Source organism: Psammomys obesus, unplaced genomic scaffold (genome assembly GCF_907164565.1).
Source record: "Psammomys obesus unplaced genomic scaffold, mPsaObe1.curated_primary_1811, whole genome shotgun sequence".
In the NCBI taxonomy this organism is placed as follows: Eukaryota; Metazoa; Chordata; class Mammalia; order Rodentia; family Muridae; genus Psammomys; species Psammomys obesus.
The window spans coordinates 48,263,589-48,287,043 of record NW_026585895.1 but is presented as its reverse complement, the minus strand read 5'-3'; the positions used below and the strand labels follow the sequence as shown (position 1 = coordinate 48,287,043).

The 23,455-nt window shown below is 51.6% G+C and overlaps 1 protein-coding gene across 7 annotated transcripts; it reads left to right on the top strand.

Moving 5' to 3' along the window:
• The first annotated feature begins 267 nt into the window (after nucleotides 1-267).
• Nucleotides 268-20,028, top strand: St6galnac6 (ST6 N-acetylgalactosaminide alpha-2,6-sialyltransferase 6). 7 transcript variants are annotated; one of them, XM_055600567.1, is made up of 7 exons: nucleotides 6,662-6,776; nucleotides 7,683-7,737; nucleotides 8,879-8,969; nucleotides 11,451-11,630; nucleotides 14,298-14,704; nucleotides 17,888-17,995; nucleotides 18,582-20,028. In XM_055600567.1, exons 2-7 carry the CDS (start codon nucleotides 7,712-7,714, stop codon nucleotides 18,769-18,771), a joined length of 1,002 nt encoding a protein of 333 aa, XP_055456542.1. In that variant the 5' UTR covers nucleotides 6,662-6,776; nucleotides 7,683-7,711; the 3' UTR covers nucleotides 18,772-20,028. The 7 variants fall into 7 exon arrangements, with proteins under 7 accessions (XP_055456538.1, XP_055456544.1, XP_055456543.1 ...); XM_055600565.1 differs by having other exon boundaries at nucleotides 7,683-7,866; nucleotides 18,586-20,028; XM_055600569.1 differs by lacking the exon at nucleotides 14,298-14,704 and having other exon boundaries at nucleotides 6,657-6,776; nucleotides 18,586-18,662.
• Nucleotides 20,029-23,455: the final 3,427 nt, after the last annotated feature.

Genomic DNA, 23,455 nt, shown 5'->3' with positions numbered 1-23,455 from the left:
GGTTGGTAGAAGCTAGTGTCTGCTAAGTTAATGGCTCTTAGGGGTTTTATCTATTACTTATAGGATGCTCTGACAAAGATTGGCAAGGAATGGCTGGAGCTACAGCTAGCCTAAGCTGATTTTGGCCTCTGGGCTGTGTCTTTAGGCAAAGCTTCTTTCTAGGTAGCAGGCTTTCCATCCCATTAGAGGTCTCCTCACCCTGGGTGTCCAGAGCCAAGAGACCCCCTGGTCCTGACGGGATTTAGACTGTATTCCTTTCTAAGAGTCATTCCAGCCACCAGGAAACGCTGTCCCAACCTTTGCATCCAAGTATACAGAAATGCTTCTGTCCTGGCCCTGCCTCTGGGTGAGGTGTTTATTGCTGGGTGTGCCAGAATAATTGTATTTCTCAGGAGAGCTGTCAACTACTTCCTCCAGGCACACAAAGATGCCCTCTGACAGGTCTGGTTGGCACAGGGTCTACTGAAAACTCTCCTAGGATGAGACTGTGGTGCCCCTTTCTTGCCCACTGTGGGCCTGGTACCTGCTGGAAGGTGAGTAGAGACAGGAGCCATGCGTAGCCTTGAGGTGTTGTGGGGGGCACTCCGGGTTACAATTCCTTTCCCTCCTCTGGTTCCTCTGGTCTTAGTGAACTCACTTCCATCGAAGTCCAGAGAGGAAGCTAGGTGGGTCCCACAGCCACAGGCGTCTTAGGACTCCTTCCTCAGGGATCTCTGCAGATATGGCCCCTCCAGCTGTGAGTTCTCTGCTGTGGCATGGGCAGTTCCCTCAGGCTTGGGGCCCCTGCACCCAAAAGCTCAGTGGGTAGTAAATACGCTTCCCTATACTGTCTATTCAGGGAGGAAATAAACCCCATGCTTACTGGGAATAGTTGGGCACCCCTCCAGGCCCTGTCCATGGGGACCCAGGTGTCTCTGGCTCATGGCCACAGCACCAAGCTCCGAGCTCTGCTGAAGTCCCCAGCCTCCTCTGTAGAGGTTGAAAGTTGGGAGTCCCTAGGTCCGGCTTCAGCTGAGCTCAGCACAGTTCTGTCTGCAGAACTGTTGTAAACTGGGAGCTGATACGGTAGGTGAGGAAAAGCCTCACTGGAAAGGCTTGCACAAAGAAGCGTGCTGAAGGAAGGATTGAAGTGTAGTTTAGTGGTAGAATGTTTGCTAGGCATGCCCAAGGGTCCCCCCCCCCCGGCCCCACATTGGTAAGGTGCAGGAAATGGGGGGCAGTGCCTGGCTGCCTCACCAGTGCTTCCCCTGAGGAGAAAGAACTAAAACTGAGTGAGCTTCTACAGAGAGGAGGCAAGGAGGCAGGACCGGCCTCAGCCCCTTCAGCCATGAAGGGCTCTCTCTCTGCTGTGGCTTGGGCCAGCTCTCTCAGGCTTGGGGCCTAACAGCTCAGTGGGTATTAATGAACAGGCCTGGATGAATATAAGCCTGTAGCCTCCACATTCCCCAAACTGGGTTTTCACCGTCTTGAAAGTGGGCTCCTGGCTCTCAGTTCCCACCACTTCAGCGGTCGGGGGTGTGAGCCCGAGCTGCAGCTTGTAATTTGTAATTTACAATAAAAAGAACCTCATGTATTTACAAAAAAAAAAAAAGAAAGAAAGTGGGCTCCCAGTCGCTCGCCCCCAGTCGCTCGCCTGTCACAGGTTTCTCTTTGGGGTTCAGTGAGGGGTGTTTAAAAGGGCTTAATGCAGAGGCAAGCACCCCACTGACAGGACCTTATGGACCCCCACCCCTGTTTGTTTTTGTTTCGTTTTTTGAGACAGGGTTTCTCTGTGCAGCCCTGGCTGTCCTGAAACTCACTCTATAGACCAGGCTGGCTTCTAACACATAGATCTACCTGCTTCTGCTGGAATTAAAGGTGTGCTCTGACTCTCAACTCCATTATTAGCACCAGAAAGGGGGTATTACTGTTCTTGGAGACTAGGAAGAGAAGCCAGCGTTCCTGGAACAAGTCCAGCAATCAATGGGACAGTGGCATGCTCCAGAAGTAGGGGTCTCCAGGTCTGCTTTGGTCTGGGTCTGGGCTTAAGCATCCTTCCATTCTGTTTTCAGAGTCCCTAGCAGGGCCTGAGGTAGGGAGGGGGGCTGTGGTGGGGACCCTGCTTGCCGTCCTTGCTAGCTTGCGAGAGCCCTCTGGTCCCTGAGCACTTAGCAGTGACGTTCATCAAATTGTTCGCTTGCCCTTCTGCTTGCCCTTCCGTCTTCCTCCTCAGCACCACCCACTGTGGTTTCCTTTCTGCGCTGCAGGGCAGGGGCAGGAAGCCTGGGGTGCAGATGGCTGAGGGAGCAGTAAGGGGGACACTAGAGGGCAGGGCTCCTATGTCCTCCGTCCACTCTAGTCGGGCTGCCTGCTTCCCATCATGGCTAGAGGTAGGAGTTTACCACACATGCATACACCACACACACTCACTTTTTTCCTCCAGTTTTAAAATTAATACATTTATGTTATGTATTTGGGTGTTTTGCCCACATATGTATCTGTGTACCCCATGTGTGCCTGGTGCCCCTGGATGCCAGAAGAGAGCATTGGATCTCCTGGAACTGGAGTTACAGATGGTTGTGAGCCTCCTTGTGTATGCTGGGACTCTAACCCAGATTCTCTGGAAGAGCAGCCAGTTACATCACACCTACCGTAATAAAAAAAGTGTTTTGTTTTTTTTTAAGTGTTACTGCTGGGCAGTGGTGGTACATGCCTTTAACTTTAGCATTCCGGAGGCAGAGGTGGACAGATCTCTGAGTTTGAGGCCAGCCTGGTCTACAGAGTAAGTTTTGGGAGAACCAGGGCTACACAGAGAAAAAATGTCTCAAAAAACCAAACCAAACTAAAAACAAAGTGTGATTAACTTGCCAAAGTAGATTTGGCACGGCAGTACATGCCTATAATCCTAACACTTTGGAAGGAGGCAGGAAGATCAAGGTCATCCTTGGCCACATAGTAAATTTGAGGCTACCCTGGGCTAGTAAGACTGTCTCAAACCAACCAACCATAACTTTCTAAATTAATGCTGTGCAAACAACTTAGAAGTTTATAAAGCTAAAAGTAATGGCAGCGCTCCCCTCCCACCAACCTCTAGTAGTTACCGCCTCAGTTCATTGTGGATTCTATCTCATGCTTTTTCAGTGCATTTACAAACATGGCTAATTGTATTCAAAGAGGGTGAGGCAGAGGCAGGCAGATCTCTGTGAGTTCGAGGCCAGCCTGGTCTACAAATCGAGTCCAGGACAATCAGAAAATCCCTGTTTTGAAAAACCAAAAAGAAAAAAAAAAAAAAAAGGCAAAGTCTGGGGGCTGGAGAGAGAGAGTTTACTCTATCAGTTTGTCTATCCTCCTGCAGAGGAGCCCGCCTGTGGGTTGGATGGTCGTTTGGATGTAAATTATGTCTGTCCTGGTGCTGTCATAGACCAGAAGAGAGCATCAGAACCCTTGGAGTTAGAAGTGGTGGTGGGCTCCCTGATGTGGGTGCGGGGAACCTACCTTGAGTTCTTTGCATGAGCAGCAGTCTTCTTAACTACTGGGCAATCTCTCCACTCCCCGACTCCTTTCTAAAAATGGCTTTACTCTGTGTCCCAAGATGGCCTCAAAATTCGGTGATTCTCCTGCCTCAGCCTCCTGATTGCTGGCATTACAGCTTCAAGCCACCTTGTCTATGAAAGGAGTGTGGCTGGGGGTGGTTATGTCTTTTATCCTGGCTCTCAGGAGGGAGGGGCCAGCCTAGTCATCCACATAAGTTCCAGGACAGCCAGGGCTAGATAAAAAGACTGCCTCAAAACCAAAAACAAGCCGGTGGTGGTGGTGCAGGCCTTTGATCCCATTACTCAGGAGGCAGAGGCAGAGATAGGCAGAGCTCGGTAAATCTGAGGCCAGCCTGGTCTGCAGAGCCAGTTCAAGGACAGCCAGGGCTGCATGAAGAAACCCTATCTTTAAAAACCAAACCAAGCCTGGAGGCAGTGGCTTCTTTAATCCCAGCACTGGAGGCAGAGGCAGGTGGATCTCTGAGTTTAAGGCCAGCCTGGTCTACAGAGTGAGTTCCAGGACAGCCAAGGTTACAGAAAGAGACCCTGGGGTGGGGTGGGGGTGGTAGAAAAAACAGACCAAACGGAACAAACAAAAAAAGGATTGTATAACTATTATGGTAAAATTTTGGCTAGCCAGGCCATGGTGGAGCATGCCTTTGATCCTAGCCATGACTACAGAGGAACCCTAGCTTGAAAAACAAACAAACAAACAAAAACTTTTGGGTAATACAAATCCCAAAGGGAAGAAAAAGAGCAGCTCAAATCCTAACATTCCACAAAATAAGCATGCTGTTCTGAGATAGTCTCACGAAGCCCAGTCTGAGCTCCAGGCTGGCCCTGAACTCCTGATCCTCCTGCCTCCCCATCCTGAGTGCCGGGATTATATTCACGGGCCACTGCGCCTCACGTTTTACTTCATTTTGGGGGCTAGATAGCACAGAACTTGAGATTTCCTACCTTAGCTTCCCCAGTAGCTGAGCTGACAAGCCGTGCCACTGCACGAATCCTAACATAAAACTTCCTGAGGCCAGACTCCCAAAGTTTGAACCAACACCAGTTCCTGAGTCATATTGACTCCCACATACTCTGCAACAGCCTGTGGTGGTCTCAGAGACCAGGCATGCCCAAGCATGTTATCATAATGAACAACAAGAAAAAAAAATCTTATTTTTAATCTTTCTGCTTCCCCACCCCTCTTGAGGCAGGGTTTCTCCGTGTGCAGCTCTGGCTGTCCTGGAACTTGCTTTGTAGACCAGGCTGGACTGGAACTCTGCCTGCCTCTGCCTTCCAAGTGCTGGGATCAAAGGCATGCGCCACCACCCTCGGCAATCTTCTTTTGCACCTTTCTTTTTGTTACCTTTTCTTTATTTACCTAGTGGAGGAGGGGGTGAGAATGTCACAGTGCACACGAGGAGGCCAGAGGACGATTTGCAAGAGTGAATTCTCTCTTTCCACCATGTGGGTCCCAGGGATCAAACTCAGGTCCTCAGGCTTGGTGGCAAGCACTTTTTTTTTTTTTTTTAACTTGGTAAGCCACCAGGCAGAGACTTTTCTCCTTAAGTTGTGATATTCCAATTTTGAGATAGGCTGAGCTGTCTACACTGTATTCATAAATTATAATGCACAGGAACACTATAAGCCTCTAGAACTCAATATCCATGGTTACTGTAGCGTGCACGCGTCTTGGTGCTTTTAAAATGTTAATCAGTGATACGGGTGAAGGCTACGTCCTGCTCTTGGCGGGGGTGTGTGGGTTTTTTTTTGTCTGTTTGTGCCCTAGTCAGTGTTCTATTGCTGTGAAGATACCACAACCAAGGCAACTCTTACAAAAGAAAGCATTTAATTGCGGGTCTGCTTACAGTTGTAGATGTTTAGTCCAAGTTCACCATGGCCGGGAGTGTGCAGCCAGGCAGGCACGGTGCCGAGCAGCGGTGCACCCTGACAGGGCAGGAGGTGGGGGCTGGGAGGGGGTGGGAAGAAGACGGGTGTTTTGTTTCTTAAACAGAGTCTCGGTTGCCCAGGCTGCCCTTAGACTTGACATTTAACTGAAGATAGCCTTGATTCTCCTCTCTCCACTCCCCTGGCCCTATGCTGGGATTACAGGCATGCGCCACCACTGCCTGGCCACACTCTTCACTCCTTAGGTCTCCAAGATTCACCAGCGTGCTGTGTAATATCCCACAGTGTGAAGATTCCATAATATTAAAAAACGGAAATCCCTGCCCAGCAGTGGTGGCGGCGGCGGTGCAGGCTTCTAATCCCAGCGCTTGGGAGCCAGAGGTGGATCTGAGTTTGAGGCCAGCCTGATCTACAGAGTGAGTTTCAGGACGGCCAGGGCTACACAGAGAAACCCTGTCTGGAAAAACAAAAACATGGCATCATGTCTGGTTTACTTGACTATCTCTGCAGCTGTCAAGTGGCTTTTTACTTTTTTCAGTTCTTAATTCTATTTTACATGAATGGCGGGTTTTGCTGCCACATAACCCGTGCAGTTCCCAAGGAGGTCGGGAGAGGGCGTCAGATCCCCTAGGACTGTGCTAGGAATGGATCCCAGGTCCTCTGGAAGTGTAGCCAGTATTTTTTTTTAACTGCCGAGCTATCTCTCCAGTCCTAGGTTGTTTCCATTTGGTTACATAAAATAATACAATATAAGGATGAAGAGGATTGAGCCAAGATCTCCCTATGCAGTCCTGGCCAGCCTGGAACTCACTGTCTACCAGGCTGGCCTTGAACTTGCAACAGGGCTCTACCTACTAAGTGTTGGGCTTAGGGCTTAGAGGCCTGCACCACCAGACCCAGCGGAAGCTACGTTTTGAGACCATGTTCTCTCCATTTTCTGGGGTACGGAAATGAAGTAATGTATCAGGCTGCGCAGGAGCTCTGAGTGTTGGGGAGCCCAGGGAATTAATGGCTAGAGTTCGAGCCCAGTGACCTCCTTGTCTCAGTTTCCCCACCCAAGGTCCTGGCGTCCATCTGGAGAGAGAGAAATAGGCCAGACTCCGGATGGGGTGGGTGGGGGTTGCGGGACGCTGGAGAGCATCTTTCCTCTCTGGCACCTCCCTGGGGCGGGGCTAATCGCAGCCGGAGGCTCCGCCCTCCTGCCTGGCCCCGGCCCGGTCCGCGAGCGTCGGCGCTAGGACCCCACGGGTCGGAGCTGCGGCGGGGCCTGGGCGGCCTGGGCAGCGCGGACCCTGGTTCTCGGCTCCCGGCGCCATGTGAGGGGGTGCGGGGGCCGCGGGGGCCGGGCGCTCCCCGGCGGAGGTGAGCGGGAGCGGCGCGGGGGCGGGCAAGGGGGAGGGTGCTTGTGCCTGCGCCTCGGAGGATAGAGAGCCGCTGGAAAGCGGGGGACCCCGGGGCTCCCCGAGACCCACTCTCCTTGCTGACTGCACCCCGAGATCTAAACGCTCGTGGGGTTCTCGGGGCCACCCGCTTGGAGATGGGGGGACCCTGCCGCGGCCCCGCACCCTTCCCCTGCGGAGCCGGGGTCAGGATGCTCGACCCCGGGGTGCAGTAGGGCGCGTGACAGAGCCCCCCACGCGGCACTTGGGGACCCCCGGCTCCCGGTACCTAGAGAAACGAAGCCCCAGAGCGAGCTCAGGGTGCGGCCCTCACTCGCGGCTCCGAGCCCAGCCTCCCCACGTCCAGCCTCGGGGCTGGGTCTAGGCTCCAGGCTGCCACCTCCCCGGCGGAGTCAGCCGCTCCCCGCCAGGCCCGTCCGCTCCGTGCCTAACTGGACGTCTGGCGCACGCCGGGGCTGGAGGGGGACCCCCCCTGGGAGACCCTTTCAGGCTCCGCCCTGTAAACAAACGAGCCTACGAGGCTGCCCCCGGCTTGCTCCCGCGGCCTGGAAGGCGTGTTGGCTCGCTGATCCCTCAGTCTCCTCATCTGTGAAATGGGGAGCAAGAGCACCTTGCCAGGCGTTGTCAGGAGGACTCTGTAGGCCGGCGAGGCTTAACGTGTGGCTCTGGGGCTTGTTCCCAGGTAGAGGTAGTCCCTGGCTCCGGGACTACCTGGAACCGGCTTGTGCAGAGGCGGGCACTGAACGGAGTAGCCCTAAGGCTAGGGACATCTGATTGAGCACTCTCAAGCCCCGGGCGCCCCTGGTCACATCTGAATGTCTCCTTCCGGCCATCCCAGTAGTTACCAGTTCTTATTCCCGTTTCACAGATGAGGAAACTGAGGCTCAGAGAGGTCACATGGCTTGCTCGAGGCCCCCCAGCCAGTAAGTGTGGACCCGACATTCGCACTGGCACCTGATATGCTGTTCTGACCATGGCCTTCTCAGAGCAGGACCGTGACGGGGCTGACCAGGGGGACCGTGGTCCTGGCTGAGGGCACTGCTCAGGCAAAGGTGGGAAAGCGGAGCGTGGGCCTGGGACCTGGAGTACTCCAGGTGTCTGGAGCACGGGGCATGCGCAGGACAGGGTAGTAAGACCGAGGTCTGTCTGGGAGCTGCTGCCAGCCCCGGGAGCGCTTTGAATGCTGGAGGTGGCAGGGCTGATGGAGCGACCCTAAGATTCCGGATTCTGGGTTCCTGTCCTTTGCCCTATAACGGCTTGAGTCCAAGGACAAGACGCGCCTCCCTTCCGATTGAGCCTTGGTGTCCTGAACTGCCCTGTGGGGACAGGTGGGAATCCGGGGTCTCTTGGGCTGGAGGTGCAGGGATCGCCTAGGAGAACCCCAAAGCCTAGGGAGGGAAGAGCTTATCGCCACGGGGCGGGATCGTGCTTGGCGATGGGAGGGGCCAGGCCTGGCCAATCAGGATCAGGGTGAGTGTGTGGCGCTCTGGCCTGAGGTTTCCAGCTATTCCTGGTGTGGGAGTAAACAGCAGCTAGGTCAGGGGGCGGAGATAGTGACCAGGACCGGCAGGGAACCCTCTGAACCGGGGATCCCCTCCGAGCTTCCGTTTTCTTCCTTTCTACACAATCCCTTTCTGCCTTCAGCTGGAGGAGGTGGCCTGGATCCGAGTACTTATGGCCAGCTTACAGGTGGGGGAATGGACGTGTGCAAGGGCTAGGCCCAGCTGTGGGAGGAGAGGGTTAGAGAGCGAGGCACACAGCTGGGCCGGGCAGGAAGGCCTGTCTAAGGCTGTGGTTGCAGCAGAGAGACGACACTATCCCTCTGAGAATCATGGCTGTGCTCTTGCCCCCAAGATCACACTGGCCGATGACCGAGCATTGAGCCAGATGGTTCAGAGCCCTGTGAGGTGGCCCCTGGAGGGAGTCAAGGATCTGGGAAACTTTTCGATCTTCCCTGCTTGAAGTATGAGTGGGAACCGGGACAAAATGAACGCAGCCCCGAGCTGTGATCCAGCCGCATTCAGGGGAGGGCCTCTGGCCATAACCCTTTCTGGTGGCTTGCAGGTGTGACCCCACAACCTTGCCCCCTGGGCCACCTGCAGGACGCTGGCCTCTACCCCTCAGCAGACGCCGGAGAGAGATGAGTAGCAACAAAGTAAGTCCCCTTCATTTCTCATTCCCATTTGAGCTGCTCGCAACCTTCTGTGAAATGGACTCCTTTTAACCTGCCCTGGCCATGGCACCATCACTCTAAACCACACAGGAGTCAGCATGCAGGAGACCTGGGTTCAAACTCTGCTTCCGCCACTGAGAGGTCCAGTGATGTGGGAGGCTCTTGCTTCTCTCAAGGCCCAGGGTTCTCTCTGGTTCCTAAAGCTTCACTTACTTGTCTGTGGGAAAGCCCTGGCTGTGAAAGCCTCCATGGGGTGCTGTGCAGGAAATGGGTTGGGGGGGTGAGCAGGGGGAATGGCCGTGTTCAGTCAGAGTACCTGAATCCTCGTTATGTATTTGTTCATGTTTCCTGAGCACCTACTATGTGTTTGATCCCCAAACATGTTTCCCCAGGCTCCTTGGCAGAGTGTGTGATTTGGAAGTGGGGCAGGTGGTTCTATTAGTCTAGTCCAGGGGAAAGACAACACAGTCCTTTGGCAGGGATAGTTTAATACAAAGAATTATCAATGAGAATTGGGCGTGGATCGACAAGAAATGATGGTAAAATCCCGTGTGGTGGCATGTACCTTTGATCCTAGCACTCAAGAGGCAGAGGAGGTGGATCTGTGTGGGTTTGAGGCCAGCCTGGTCTACAGAGTGGGTTCCAGGACAGCCAGGGCTACACAGAGAAACCCTGTCTCAAAAACAAACAAACAGAAATCGGGTAGCACACACCTTTGATCCTAGTGCTCAGAGGCAGGGGCAGGGGGATCACTCTGAGTTCAAGGCCAGCCTAGTGTATATAATTAATCCCAGGACAACCGGGGCTAAATAGAGAAACCTATCTCAAAAAAACTAACAAAAGGAAATGTGGGAGTCTCTGACTTGTCATGGTTAGACTTAGGGGGAAAAAAAGTTTGTGTGTGATAGGGTCCAGTATATCTCAGGTTGGCCTCTTTATTTAGCCTCAGATGACCTACAACTTCTAATCCTCCTGCCTCCAACTGGGCCTATACCACCAGGCCTGGTTTGTGTAATGCTGGAAATCAAACCAGGGCTTCAGGCATGCTAGTTGACCCACAACCCTAGCTCCTAGGCTCTTAGACTTTCTGAATTTTGGTGATACAAAAAGCATTTAGTGGGACATGCACTGTGATCTTTGACGTTTTGATTGCGATACTCTGGTGATGCTGGGTAAGACGGAGGCCTGCAGCTTCCTGTGAGCCCCTGAGGAGGCAGCTGACACCCCGCTGAGTGGTTGTTGCTGAGCTAGGATACTGCCCAGTGGGCTGCAAGTATTAGACGCCTCGTCTCTCTCCTGATATTTCTACTTGCAGTGGGTTGATCAGGATGCAATCTGATTGTTAGGTCAGAGACCGACGCAAGCCCCCTCCCCAAGCGCTGAGATGCAGGCCCAGCTGGGGGTAGCACAGCTGTAGCCTGCATCTCCTACTACATAGACTTCCAACGGGAAGTCACTGGCTTCTGGGTGTTGCCGGATGGTTGAATGTCTTGGAAGAGCTGAACTTTGAATAACCTGTGGTCCCCGTGGGAACCAAAGAGATTTAGGGAGACCTGCCCAGGCTGCCTTTATTCCTTCAGGGTCTCTTTAGCGCCCTCTGCCTTGAAATCTTAAGATGCTTTGGCAAGGAAAAATACTTAACCAGCCCAGATCCATTTTCACCAAGCAGGCAAAAAAACAGATGACCGTGGAGTGAAAAGTGTCATATTCCTTCATTTTTATAACAAATTGCTTCCTGAGGAGACAGAAATCCAAGGGTGTAGTCTCAAGTTCTTCATGGCTATAACACACACACAAACATCCTCTGTGTAGCTTATCATCGCTAGGTAGCTTATAATGCCTAACCCGGAGTCTTCGGCAGAAACTGCTGCTGTCGTGGTGCCTGCTTGCCCTCCCAGCACTTAGGAGGTGGAGGCAGGAGGAGCAGTAGCTCAAAGCCAGCCTTGATGACATAGTGACTTGGAGGTGGCCTGAGCCAAAACAAAACAAACCTTACAGGATTAGGGACTAATAACAAGATAGGAAGCCTCTGTGTGTGTAGCACGGGTGCAGCCTCATTCCCTGAAGCAATCCTCCGGCCTCAGCCCTCAAAGCACTGGGGTTGTAACTGGGCAACACCGTGCTATGATCTCTCCCTGAGAACCCTTCTGCAGTCCTCAGCCTGGGAACAGGGCCACGCCAGCACCAGGACCCAGAGCTACAGGTCTAGTTTGAAGGGATAGCAGTCTGCCAGCGACATGACTGGACTGGAAAGATAGTTCAGAGGTAATTGTCTCATATACAGGAGGCCCTAGGCCTGGGGGAGGGGGCATAAGAAGGAACATGAAACGGGGAATGCCAGCTGAGGACGTGGTAGCTGAACTCATCTGGTCTGGCACGGAAGGCATGGTGAGACGCCGGCAGGTGGGGCCCTGAGCCTGTCGTGTGTGTGCCTGGACCCTCAGTGGCTTTTTCCCTCCCCAGGAGCAGCGGTCAGCAGTGTTTGTGGTCCTCTTTGCCCTCATCACCATCCTCATCCTCTACAGCTCCAACAGTGCCAACGAGGTCTTCCACTACGGCTCCCTGCGGGGCCGGACGCGTCGGCCTGTTAACCTCAAGAAGTGGAGTTTCTCCAACGCCTACTTCCCCATCCTCGGCAACAAGGTAGAGCAGCCTGGGTGGAGAGTTCCCCGGCCGGTGACATGCCAGCTCCAGCTCCCAACCCTTCTTTCTGATGCCCCTCTGCCTCCTAGGGGGGATGGAAGAGGCCTATGGGTCAAGATCATGGCCCTTTGCTTGGGGCAGGATCTTGGTCAAATGTTTTGCAGCAGGCCTCAGGGCCTCTCTCTAGGGCCCCGTCTTTAGTGTTAAAAAGTTTATCTTGTTCCAGTGAGATGGTTAGGTCAGTAAAGGTGCTTGTGGCCAAGCCTGATGACCTGAGTTAGATCCATCAATAGAACCCACACAGTGGAAGGAAAACTCTGACTCCAGCCAGTTGTCTTCTGACCTACACAGGTGTTGTGGCATGCATGCCTCCCTTAAACATATATGCACACACACAAATGCAATTTTATTTTTATTTTCCTTTTTGTGCATTGGTGTTTTGCCTGCATGATATGTTTGTGTGAGGGTGTCAGATCTTAGAGTTACAGGCAGTTTGTATGGGCTGCTCTGTGGGTGCTGGGAATTGAACCTGGATCCTCTGGAAGAGCAGTCAGTGCTCTTAACCACTGAGCCATCTCTCCAGCCCTACAAATGTGATTTTAAAAATTAAAATATATCTTCTAGCTGGGTGTGGCGGTGCACGCCTTTAATCCCAGCACTTGGGAGGCAGAAGCAAGGGGATCTGTGAGTTATAGGCCAGCCTGGTCTACAGCGACTTCCAGGACAGCCAGGGCTGCAGCTGGAGTTTGCTACTTTGTGGGTTTTTTTTTTCTCTTCCACCTCCACCCTTACTCTAACACTAGAGAAGAGAGAAAAAAAAAAGATAAAGGGGAAAAGGGGGGAAAAGGGGCAAAGTTATCATTAGACTACTTTCTGCTGGTTAGAGTGTCGAGTTTCTTGGGGCAAGTTTGATCTTCCATGTCAGGATGTCTAATTTCTTCTCATTTCTTTGGGCACGACTGCTTGACAAACTGCAGCCAACAGCATCCAACCACCAGCCAGCCAACAGCAGCATTTATATCTTCTCTGAAAAGTTCCCGGGATGCCAAAGGTCACACAATTGCAGAAACTCTCTGCAGCTGGCAAAAGCATACCCCTGCTAGAGCATGGGGCAAATAATAGTCAGCTGCTGAGAAACAGCCTGTGGCTGCCACACCTGGGACTAAAATGAAAACACATTCCCATAACATTTCTGTTTTGTTTTTTTGTTTAAAGAAACAGTTCTTTAAACAGTACACAGTTCTTACTAGACAGGGCTACACAGAGAAACCCTGTGTTTAAAAAAAAAAAAAAACTACAAAAAAACCTTCTGAGTCATAGTTGGTTTTCATGGATCACTAGGGACATGCCGCCATGAGCTTGGGAGGAGACTGCTGTGGCTCTGGAGAACACGAAAGCGGGAACAATAATGGTTGCCCTTTATTGAGTGCCAGCTGCTGACAGAACATGAAAGCGGGAACAATAATGGTTGCCCTTTATTGAGTGTCAGCTGCTGACGTGGGAGGCCAGAGATTCTTCCGGCCCCTGCTAAACTGCAGCTACAGAAAGGTCATGTGACTGGACTCTAATGGTTAGAATTCGGCACTCTAACCTCAGTGGACCTGCTTAGTTAACCAGTCGTAGGGTATCTGTAAAATTTGTATATTCAGGCCACCCTCACTTGCTGAGCTTTCTTCAGAACCTTTGTTTGTCCACCGGCTCTGGGCACACTCTCCCTGGGAAGAGATCCCATAGTAGGTGTTAAGAGGAATGAGAGAGCAGAAGGGAAGAAAGTGGAGCTGCCAAGTATAGGTGGTTTGAAGGAAAAGGAGTGTGAGGCTGCCTTAGCACTTCTCCCGTCCGGGCACTGGTGCTTGTTGGAGGCTGTGGGAAACGACCTGGCACTCGGAGGGAGAGTTCTCACTGGGCAGCCGGTTTTGCCAGCCTCTGCCTTTTGTGCTGGCTTATCTTTGTGCTTGTCCCTCTGGCCCGGAGCAGTTTTCCCTAAGTGGCAGCTCAGTCTTCAGGTGTGGCCCTAAAGTCTTCTACAGAAGCCACATCTCTGTTTCTGATCACCTCCCCCATGTTTTTTTCCTATTGTGTATTATGCTGTCTGTCTCCCCAACTTAAACTTTCCCGTTTTGGTTTGGTTTTAAGTTTTTTATTAGCCTATATAGTTATATAACGGGTTTCCTGGGACATTTTCATGCCTATATTTCAGTCATCTTCTATCCTCCCTTACTTTCTCTTCTTTCCCCTTCTCACTCCTTCAGCCCCTCCCCCAGCATCCATAAACTGCCTCAAAGGAGGGTTGGGACCTCCAGAGCCTCTGCTGGTGCGCAGATGGCGCACATCTTATTTACTTATTTATTTATTTATTTTTATTAGTTACAATTTATTCACTTTGTATCCCAGCTGTAGCCTCTTCCCTCCTCCCCTCCCTCTTCTCGCATGCCCTTCCCCCAGTCCCCTTCCATCTGACCCTAGCCCACGATGGCACACATCTCGAGGGAGGAACTGGCTGCCCAGTGTCGCTCTGTCCCCAGCTAGTTAGGAGTCTGCAGAACCTAGGATGAATGCACTTTGAAAGGTTGTGAATACCTCGGGCTCTCCGGAGCCTGGCTGTGTAGAGCGCAGGACCCAGCACAGAGCAACCCTGATACCGGTCCCTCCCTCCTTGCCTCACAGACGCTGCCTTCCCGGTGCAACCAGTGTGTGATTATCACCAGCTCCAGCCACCTGCTGGGCACCAAACTGGGCCCTGAGATTGAGCGGGCAGAGTGCACTATCCGCATGAACGATGCGCCCACCACTGGCTACTCGGCCGACGTTGGCAACAAAACCACCTTCCGCGTAGTGGCGCATTCCAGTGTGTTCCGTGTGCTGCGGAAGCCCCAGGAGTTTGTTAACCGGACCCCTGAAACTGTGTTCATCTTCTGGGGCCCCCCAAACAAGATGCAGAAGCCCCAGGGCAGCCTCCTGCGCGTCATCCAGCGGGCAGGCCAGGCGTTCCCTAACCTGGAGGCCTATGCCGTCTCTCCCACCCGCATGCAGCAGTTTGACGACCTCTTCCGGGGTGAGACGGGCAAGGACAGGTACCAGCCTCCCGCCTGCCCACTGCTGTCGTCCTTGGCCCAATACTCCCAGCATGCACTGTGTTGAGGGTGTAGTCACTTCTTGCCCACCCCCCTTCTCCCCCCCACCCCCCCACTCCCCCCACCCCGTTCTCTTCAGCTGTCAGGGTGGGTCATCTTCAGAGTGTTGGCCATGGCTGCATCCCTGCTTCCCAGCATGCTCCATTCCAAGGGACGAGCGGCTCCCAGAATGCTGTGTGCTAAGGTTATGTAGATAGGTGTTCCTGGTGCTTTTCTAGGTCAGTGGTTCTCAACCTTCCTAATGCTACAGTCTTTTAATACATACAGTCCCTCATCTGTGGTGACTCCAACCACCAAAGTTGTTTTCATTGCTGCTTCATAGCTACAATTTTGCTGCTGTGATGAGTACTAATGTAAATATCTGATCGGCAGTTATCTGCTGTGACCCCTGTGAAAGGGTCACTCGGCCCCACAGAGGTAGCAAAGCACAGGTTGAGAACCAGTGTTCTAAGTGGTTCTCACCATAGTCTGGAGCCTAATGTGGAGTCTAGACTCTAGACTATTCCCAACATGCCTTGCTTCAAGCACTCCCTGTTCTGAGGAAACATCTTTTCTAACGTACTCTTCTCTGACTAGTCCTCCCTAGAAGCCTGGTCAGGCCCTCCTATAAAAAGACAATGTGGGGTACGATTAATGGTAGCTTTGTCCAAAAGGCTGATGAAAATAATAATACAGGGTATGTTTAACTTTGTAATTTAAAAATATGTTCAACATACAGCTTCTATACATATGGTGGTAGGTTTATACCTTTTTATTTTATTTTATTTTTTTAAGAATAATTGTATGAGCCTTTTGCCTGCATGTGTCTGTCTGCACTACATGCATACGCGGTGCCTGAAGAGGTTGGAAAAAGGTGTTCTATCCCCCGGAAGTGGAGTTGCAGGCAGCTGTGAGATACCATGTGGTTGCTGGGAAGTGATCCCAGGCCCTCTGGAAGAGCAGTCAGTGCTCTTAACCACCGAGCCATCTTTCCAGGCCCCTTTTTATTTACTTTATTTATTTATTATTTTTTTTTGTTTTTGTTTTTTTGAGTCAGAGTTTTTTCATGTAGCCCTGGCTGTCCTGGGTAGACCAGGCTGGTCTTGCACTCACAGAGATCCACCTGCCTGTGCCTCCCCGGGTGCTGAGATTACAGGCGTGTACCACCCATGCCCGGCTTTTTCCAGCCCCTTTTACACCTAATTCTTTTTAAAGACTTGTAGCTATTACAAGTGATAGTTTTTAGTTTTTATTTTTAGCTCCCAGTTATTGTTAGATTATTTTTCCTGTGTACATGTATGTGTGTTCATGTGTTTGTATGTGGACGTGTGTCTGTGCATGTGGATATTGTGTCCAAGTATGCATGCATATGTGCACACAGGCATTTAGAGTGCCCAGGCTGAGGCCAGATGTTTTCCTGGATCACTCTTCATTTCATATACTGAGTAAACTCATCTGAGCCCAGAACTCACTGTTCCGGCTAGACTGACAAGGCAGTTTGCTCTGGGGACCTCTGTGTCCCCAACCTGGGACCTTGAATTACAGATGGGCTACCATGCCCACCTGGAGTTTAGGTGGGAGCTGGGGGGTCTGGGGTCCTGACATTCATTTGCACAGTGAGTGCTGTGCCCCTGAGCCACCAGCTGGTCCTCTTGCTAGTGTGTAGTTTAAAAAAAAAAAAAAAAAAAAAGATTAGTTTTTATATGTTGACTGTTAAACTCACTAGTTCTAGGACAGTTTTGTAGAATCTTGGATTTTTCACACACTAATAATCATGTTATATGCAGATACAGTTTTCTTTCTTCCTCCCCAATCTCTGCCTCTTCTTTTTTTTCCTGCCTCATTGCACCAGCTAGGATTTTCAACCCCGGCTGCTTTGCTGTAGTTGTTTTTTTTCTAGGTATGAGTATCAGGGTCACACACTGAAAAGCATCCCCGTTCTGTTGATGCTACTTTAATTCTAATTTATTTGGATTTCTTAATACCTCTACCTTCCTTTCAACCCTCCGACCCCTGCTAGGAGAGAAAGGGGTCGGAGTCTCTGTCGGGTGCCAGATTTATGTATGTAGTTATTTATGGCCTTCTCCTTTAGCATTCATAAGGGAGTGTAGTCATTTCTTTCATTCCTGTCTTTGGCAACTGTGTCATCTTTTTTTTTCTTTGTCAGACTTGTCAGAAGTATAGTTTTCTTCAGTGAGCCCTCAAATACATGCAAACTGTCTTCAATGTAAAATATAATTAGGTCTGGAGAGGAGGCTCAGTGGTTAAGAGCACCTGCGCTCTTCCAGAAGATCTGAGTTTTGTTTCCGTCACCCACATCAGGTTCCTCACAACTGCCTGTAACTCTAATTCCACATGACCTAATGCCCTCTGCTGTCTGCTGGCACACGGACGTACACAAGACATGAATATATAAATATTGTATTTGGCTGTTGTGCTGCATGCCTTTAATCCAAGCACTCGAGACGCAGGAGCAGGTGGATCTTTGTAAATTCGAGGCCAGCCTGATCTACATAGCAAGTTTAGGACAGCCAGGGCTACACAGAGAGACCCTGTCTCAAAATGAATGAAACAAAACAAAATGACTATATAAAATACATAACATTATATATATAAATTATGTATATAATTTTTAAAAAGATGTAGTCAACATCAAAACATCCTGAATGACATAGTCTACATTCTGCTTTTCAGGCTACCCAAGGACCCCAGTGTGTATTTGACATAGCACCTATCAAGTGCTTGTTAAGCCAACAAAGCCGGTGGCTGCTGTAGCCCCAGGGTCTTGGCTGCCCGTTATGCTGTGTTCTGTGCTCATCTCAGCATTGTCCTCTCTAGCATCCCCATAGGAATTTGGTCCCAGGGGAGGCACAGCTGCTGCTAAGCATGCTTTGTAGTCATGGTTACTCCTGGCCTGCCCTGTGTAATTAGCCTCTTGAGTTTCCGCCCTCTTTCCATCGTGCCCCTCCTCATTGCCAGCGTGAGTGCTGGCACAGTGGGTGGTGCACAGGTGTGTGAAATAGAGGGAGAGCCTGAATGGACTGTGGGTAGCGCTGGGAACCTCCGTGGGGCTGACCGTATCCTCTTGCCTGCTCCCCGTCCCTGCCTGCACGCCCCTTCATTGTGACTCCTCTCTGCCCCCAGGGAGAAGTCCCATTCCTGGTTGAGCACGGGCTGGTTTACCATGGTGATTGCGGTGGAGTTGTGTGACCACGTGCACGTGTATGGCATGGTCCCTCCCGACTACTGCAGGTGAGCTGGCTTGGCCAGTGCCCCTGGGGACCACGCCCAGTGGCTGGTTACAGGGTGGAGCTGGGAGGTTTGGAGACGTTGCTGGGGCAGGGCTTCCGGTGCTGTTCTGCAGAGGTGATGACTATGAAAGGCCCATATTCTACTGAGTGCTGACCCTGCACCAAGCATCATCTCCTGCCTCATTTACTCCTCACGAAATGCCAGGGATCTGTCCTCCCGATTTCATGAGGAGGCCATTTAATGAAGGCACCTAAGGTCTCTCAGAAACTGTAAGGGGTGTCAGGCCTCTGAGTCCACAGTTCTTAATCACTGCCTCGCCCCCAGCCCCGACTGCTGCCCTGCCGGGAAAAGAAAAAGTTTCCATTTTGTTTAGAAGAAAAGAAGCTTGATGGTTCCACAAACCTAGTCTACCATACAGTATACACACACACACACACACACACACACACACACACATACCTATATATTTATAGATGAGGAAACTGAAGTTTGAGGAAGGGCAGAGAGTTACTGCACTGAAGCAGGTGAGGGGTGGAAATGGAAAGACCCCTTACAATGTCCCTGACTCCCTGTTTGCTGTGCCCAGCCAGCAGCCCCGCCTGCAGCGCATGCCATACCACTACTATGAGCCCAAGGGGCCTGATGAGTGTGTCACCTACATCCAGAATGAGCACAGCCGTAAGGGCAACCACCACCGCTTCATCACCGAGAAGAGGGTCTTCTCATCCTGGGCCCAGCTCTATGGCATCACCTTCTCCCACCCCTCCTGGACCTAGCCATCCTGTCCATGGACCTCAGACAGATACGGGAGAAGTGGCTCTGGGCCCAACCATTCGACCGTGGCCATCTTCCAGCCAGTTCAGGCTGGCTGGAGTATTTCTCGGTCAGTCAAACGGGGGCCTTGATGAGGGTTTTTCCTCCAGCCAATTAGGGCTGGAGTTATCTGTTGGCCAATCAGGGATTTGGAATTCTGTATGGTTTAATCGGGTGTCGGGGTCTTTCTTATCTAGTCAGGGTCTGAGCATAGTCTATCAGGGTATAGGGGTCTTTCTGAGTAAGTCTGAAGCTTAGGACATGTCCTTTCCCATAAGGCCTTGCTTCAGAGCCCCAGGAATGGGCTCTAAATCACTCCCTCCTTAGCTGGAACAATGGGCTCCTGCCCCAAGGATCTGGGGACTGGTGTTGCCCCACAGTTGCCAGAATCACAGATGCTGTATGGGGTAAGGAGCTGCCAGGAGGTCGGGCCAGAGAATTTGTGGAGTTCTAGAATTGGTAGTATGGCCTAGGAGGTAGGAGGCGGGTGTCCAGTTCTTGGCATCCTCCAGAGGGACCTTGGACAGGCCCTCTTCTCTTCCTGGCATGCAGTGATGACATCACATTCCCATGTGCAGACAGAGACCCTCACTCTCCATTGTGCTTAAGTGTAAATTCCCCCAGCTGCCATTTCCCGACGGGGGACTCCACTTCCTGAGGAGTAGGGAGCCTGGGGAGCCCTTCCCCACCTCCTTCTAGAAACTTTAGGGTATTTTTTTGTGCAGATGCCCCTGTGGTTGGGGAGCTCTGACAGAAGTGGGACAAACAGGAAGCCTTTTCCTGAGCCCCTCCCCTCGGTCCAGCTGCCATTAGCCTGGCTCTAGAAAGGCCAGATATCTCTGCCCCTCCCCCCAGGAGGAGAGCATTCCCTGCTGCCCAAGGAGCCTTTGGGGCAGAGGAAGGGGTATGCCAGCCTCACCAGGGCCCCTGGCAATCTTTGTCTGGAGAGGCTTCGGGCTTCGGGGAGAAGAGTCCTCCCCAAGTCTGAGATGAGACTAGAGAGATGGGAGCTGGGTAACCTGGGTTCTGTCTCTTGTTCAAGCACTTTATTAAGGTTGGGGCTAGGTGGGCGGTAGGTAATGGCCATGAGGAGGCTGAGGAGTGGGAGGAGACTGGCCAGCTGTGAGCCCCTGCACACTGAGGTAATGGGGGCATCGGCAGCCCCAGATGTGGTTTTGTAATGATTTATACAGAAATAAACACACCTAAGCCCCGGCTCAGTCCTGTGTCTTGAGTCTGCATTTCCTGCTTGTGCCCTCTCCCCGAGCTGGGAGTGTCCTGAGGAACAGTCTGTAGTCTTTGGGTTGGGAACTTGCAAGAGGAGGGTCCATCCTCTGTTTCCGGTGCCTTCGGAGTCCTGTGTCCAGACCCAATAGATCTGTGTGCCATTGGGCAAGGCATTTTGTCTCTGAGAGGATCTGTGGTTAAATACTACCCACAGTAGTTCTAGGGAGGGAAGGGCATCATGAATTCCAAGGAGAATTCTGACAAGTTGAGGGGAGTTGAGGCTCCAGAGGAGTCTTGAGGCAGGAGAAAGGCTATGGGGAAAGAGCAATGGTCTGGGACCTGAAGTCAACACGGACCCAGGGCCAGAGGGCGGGAAAACATCCTTCCAGGTAGAGTGAGTTTGGCAGGTTGTATGCATGGCTGCCAGCCTCTTAGCACAAGGACTGTTTACACCAGACAGGCAGGAGGTGAAGGGTCCCTGACTCCAGAGAGGAAATTACAGCCTGTTACAGCAGATAAGATACCCTTGGGAGCAAGGCCTAACAAAGGGAGGCTGTGTGAGACAAGGGCAGGCTGCTGAGGTGGTCAGAAAGAGAGCCGTCCTGGGCTCCCAGCCAAGCAAGATGGTGGGCCACCAGGGCAGGGAGGCGAGAGAGACACTTAGGATTTGTTCCTTGTCCCGTGCTGTCCATTAATCATCAGATGCCACAAACCATATTAGGTGACATCAGTGAATCAGTGTTAGCTGGGACCAGTAACTGTGACAGCAACAGTAGGGAGTGACAAGGGAGGAGACTCAGGGCTACTTGGCCAGTAGCCAGAAATACCCACCCAAGGGTGGCAAAGCCTTGGTGCTTCTTGTCTGCTGCTTTTCATGGGACAGCAGCAGGCTGGACGGGGCTAGAAGGGGGGAAGAACCAGGAGCCGAACAACCATTGTGATGCAGGCATCGAGGAGAAGCAGAAGCTAACAGTGTCATAATAGGGGTATCCTGAGCCCTGTGTGGGCCTCCAGATAGAGCATATTGCTAACCCCCCATGCAAAGGCTTCTGGGAAACTGGATCTTGCCCTGCCAAGTGTGTCTGGATAGAATTTATCCCGTGATACTGACGCTGCTTCTGCTTGCCTACAGGTGGGTGTGAAAAGGTCAGATGCTGAATGTGGACCATTACTGGGAATTCAGTTAAGCTGAGAGCTAGAGGTCCCAGGGCCTAGAGCCCTCACCCCAGTTCTCGGGTGGAATCCATTGGATACTTGCTGGCTTCTGGAGCCCACCTCTTCACGGCTCTGAAATCTTCTATAGTTCCCCATTCATTCCCTGGCCAGAAGCAAAGCTACCTCATTTGGCATTTGAGGTTTTTCCAGCCCCTGGGTCTGTCTGCCCTCCTTTGGAGGGGTTCTGTGAAGCCACATGTCTAATCTCCCCTAAAACACCTTCCAAGTCTCTCCCTTTCCAGCTTCCTCTCCAGATGTTTCCTTCAGATGTTGGTCTTCCTGTTCCGCCAGCGTTCCTGGGCCAAACCCACCCCTGTATCCCAGTGCTGACCCACAGTTGAGCCAGCTGTGGGCCTCAGTGTGGCTGGCCCAGGGTCATCTGGACCTCTCTCACTCTCACCACTATGGGGTTTGTTTTCAAGCCCTGGAATTCCTTTCTGTAGTCAAAATATTTAATTTTATTTTTAATTATGTGTCTGTGTGTGGGCATGTACATATGAGTACAGGTGGCCAGGGAAGCCAGAAGTGTTGGCTCTCGCTCAGAGCTAGAGTTGTTGGCTGTTATGAGTCATGCAGTTGTGGGTGATTGGAACTAAACTTGGTTCCCCTGGAACAGCAGTGTATACTCTTTAATTGCTGAACCGTCTCCCCAGCCCTCAAAATATTCTTTTAGTATTCTGAACTACTTTCGTTTTTATTTGCTCATGATTTAGAATTTTCTAGTTATAAAATGTTGTACATTAGGGGCTGGAGAGATGGCTCAGTGGTTAGGAGTGCTTGTTGCCCTTCCAGAGGACCAGGGTTCAGTTCCCAGCACCCACCTCCAGTGGCTCCCAACCGCATGTAACTCTAGCTTCACGGGACCTGACGCCCTCCTCTGGTCCTTACATGGTCTTGAATATGCATGCTGTACACTCACACATACACGTAAATTAAAAATGAAATCCTAAAGCCAGCGTGGTGGCACATGCTCCCAGCACGTGGGAGGCAGAGGCAGGCAGATCTCTGTGAATTTGAGGCCAGCCCGGTCTATAAGTGAGTTCCGGCACAGGCAGGGCTGCAAAGGGACACCTTGTCTCAAAAAAGAAAATAGAAAAAAGAAAAGGGCCTTCGGGCATGGGGGTGGCGGCCGGAGAGGGGGGTTGGTGGTTACGAGCACTTGTTCTTTCAGAGTTCAAGGACCTGAGTGTGATTCTAAGTACTCACACTATCGTTCACAAGTGGGGCTGTGGCAGGGCCTCTTGCAAGACAACCTGGCTTTGATTTCCAGAACCCCCACGTGTTTCAGAGCCATTTGTAATCCCAGTTCCAGAGGATCTGACACCTTCTGACTTTTGTGAGCACCAAACTACACACACATACATACATGCAGGACAAATACACATAAAATGAATACATTTAATTGTATATGTATGTACATATATTAAATTAAAGCGCAGAGCAGGTGCAGTGACCCGGCAGGTGGTGGTGTTTCCTGCCAAGCCTGACCACATAAACTCAACCCCTGACCCACAGGGTGGGCGACAAGGACCGACTCCTGCAGGTTGTCCTCCGACTGCTCTAAGTGTGCTGTGGCACGTGTGTCCACACACGCGTGTGCGCCTCCCCTCACGCACAGTGAATGTAAAAGAAAATTACAAAAAAAGGCTGTGGTACAGCCCAGTTGGAATACAGCTTGCTTAGTGCGCAAAAGGCTCTGGCTCCATCCTCAGCAGCAAGGAAACTGGGCATGGTGGAGTGTGCTTGTAATCCCAGCACAAAGCAGGCGGGGGATCCAGGGGGCTGTGTGAGATTAGGTCTCAAAGGAAAAGGGGGTGGGGAGAGGAAAGGCAAAAGCGGGGAAAAGTATAGAGGAGAAATCTGGGGTCAGGCTCTGCAAGAGAAGCGCCCCGAGCCAACGCACACGCATGCTACTAGTCTTTATTTTTTAGATTTTTGTGTGCGTGAGTGCTTTGCCTGTATGGATGTCTGTGCAGCACGTGTGTGCCTGGTGCTGTTGGAGGTCAGAGCCCTTAGAAATGGAGTTACAGTTGTGAGTTGAATCTGGGTCCTCTGCAAGATCAAGTATTCCTAATCACTGAGCCAGCTTTTTTGTTTGTTTGTTTGGTTTTGTTTTGTTTTTTGAGACAGGGTTTCTCTGTGTAGCTTTGGCTGTCCTAGACTTTAATTGTAGACCAGGCTGGCCTTGAACTCACAGAGATCCTG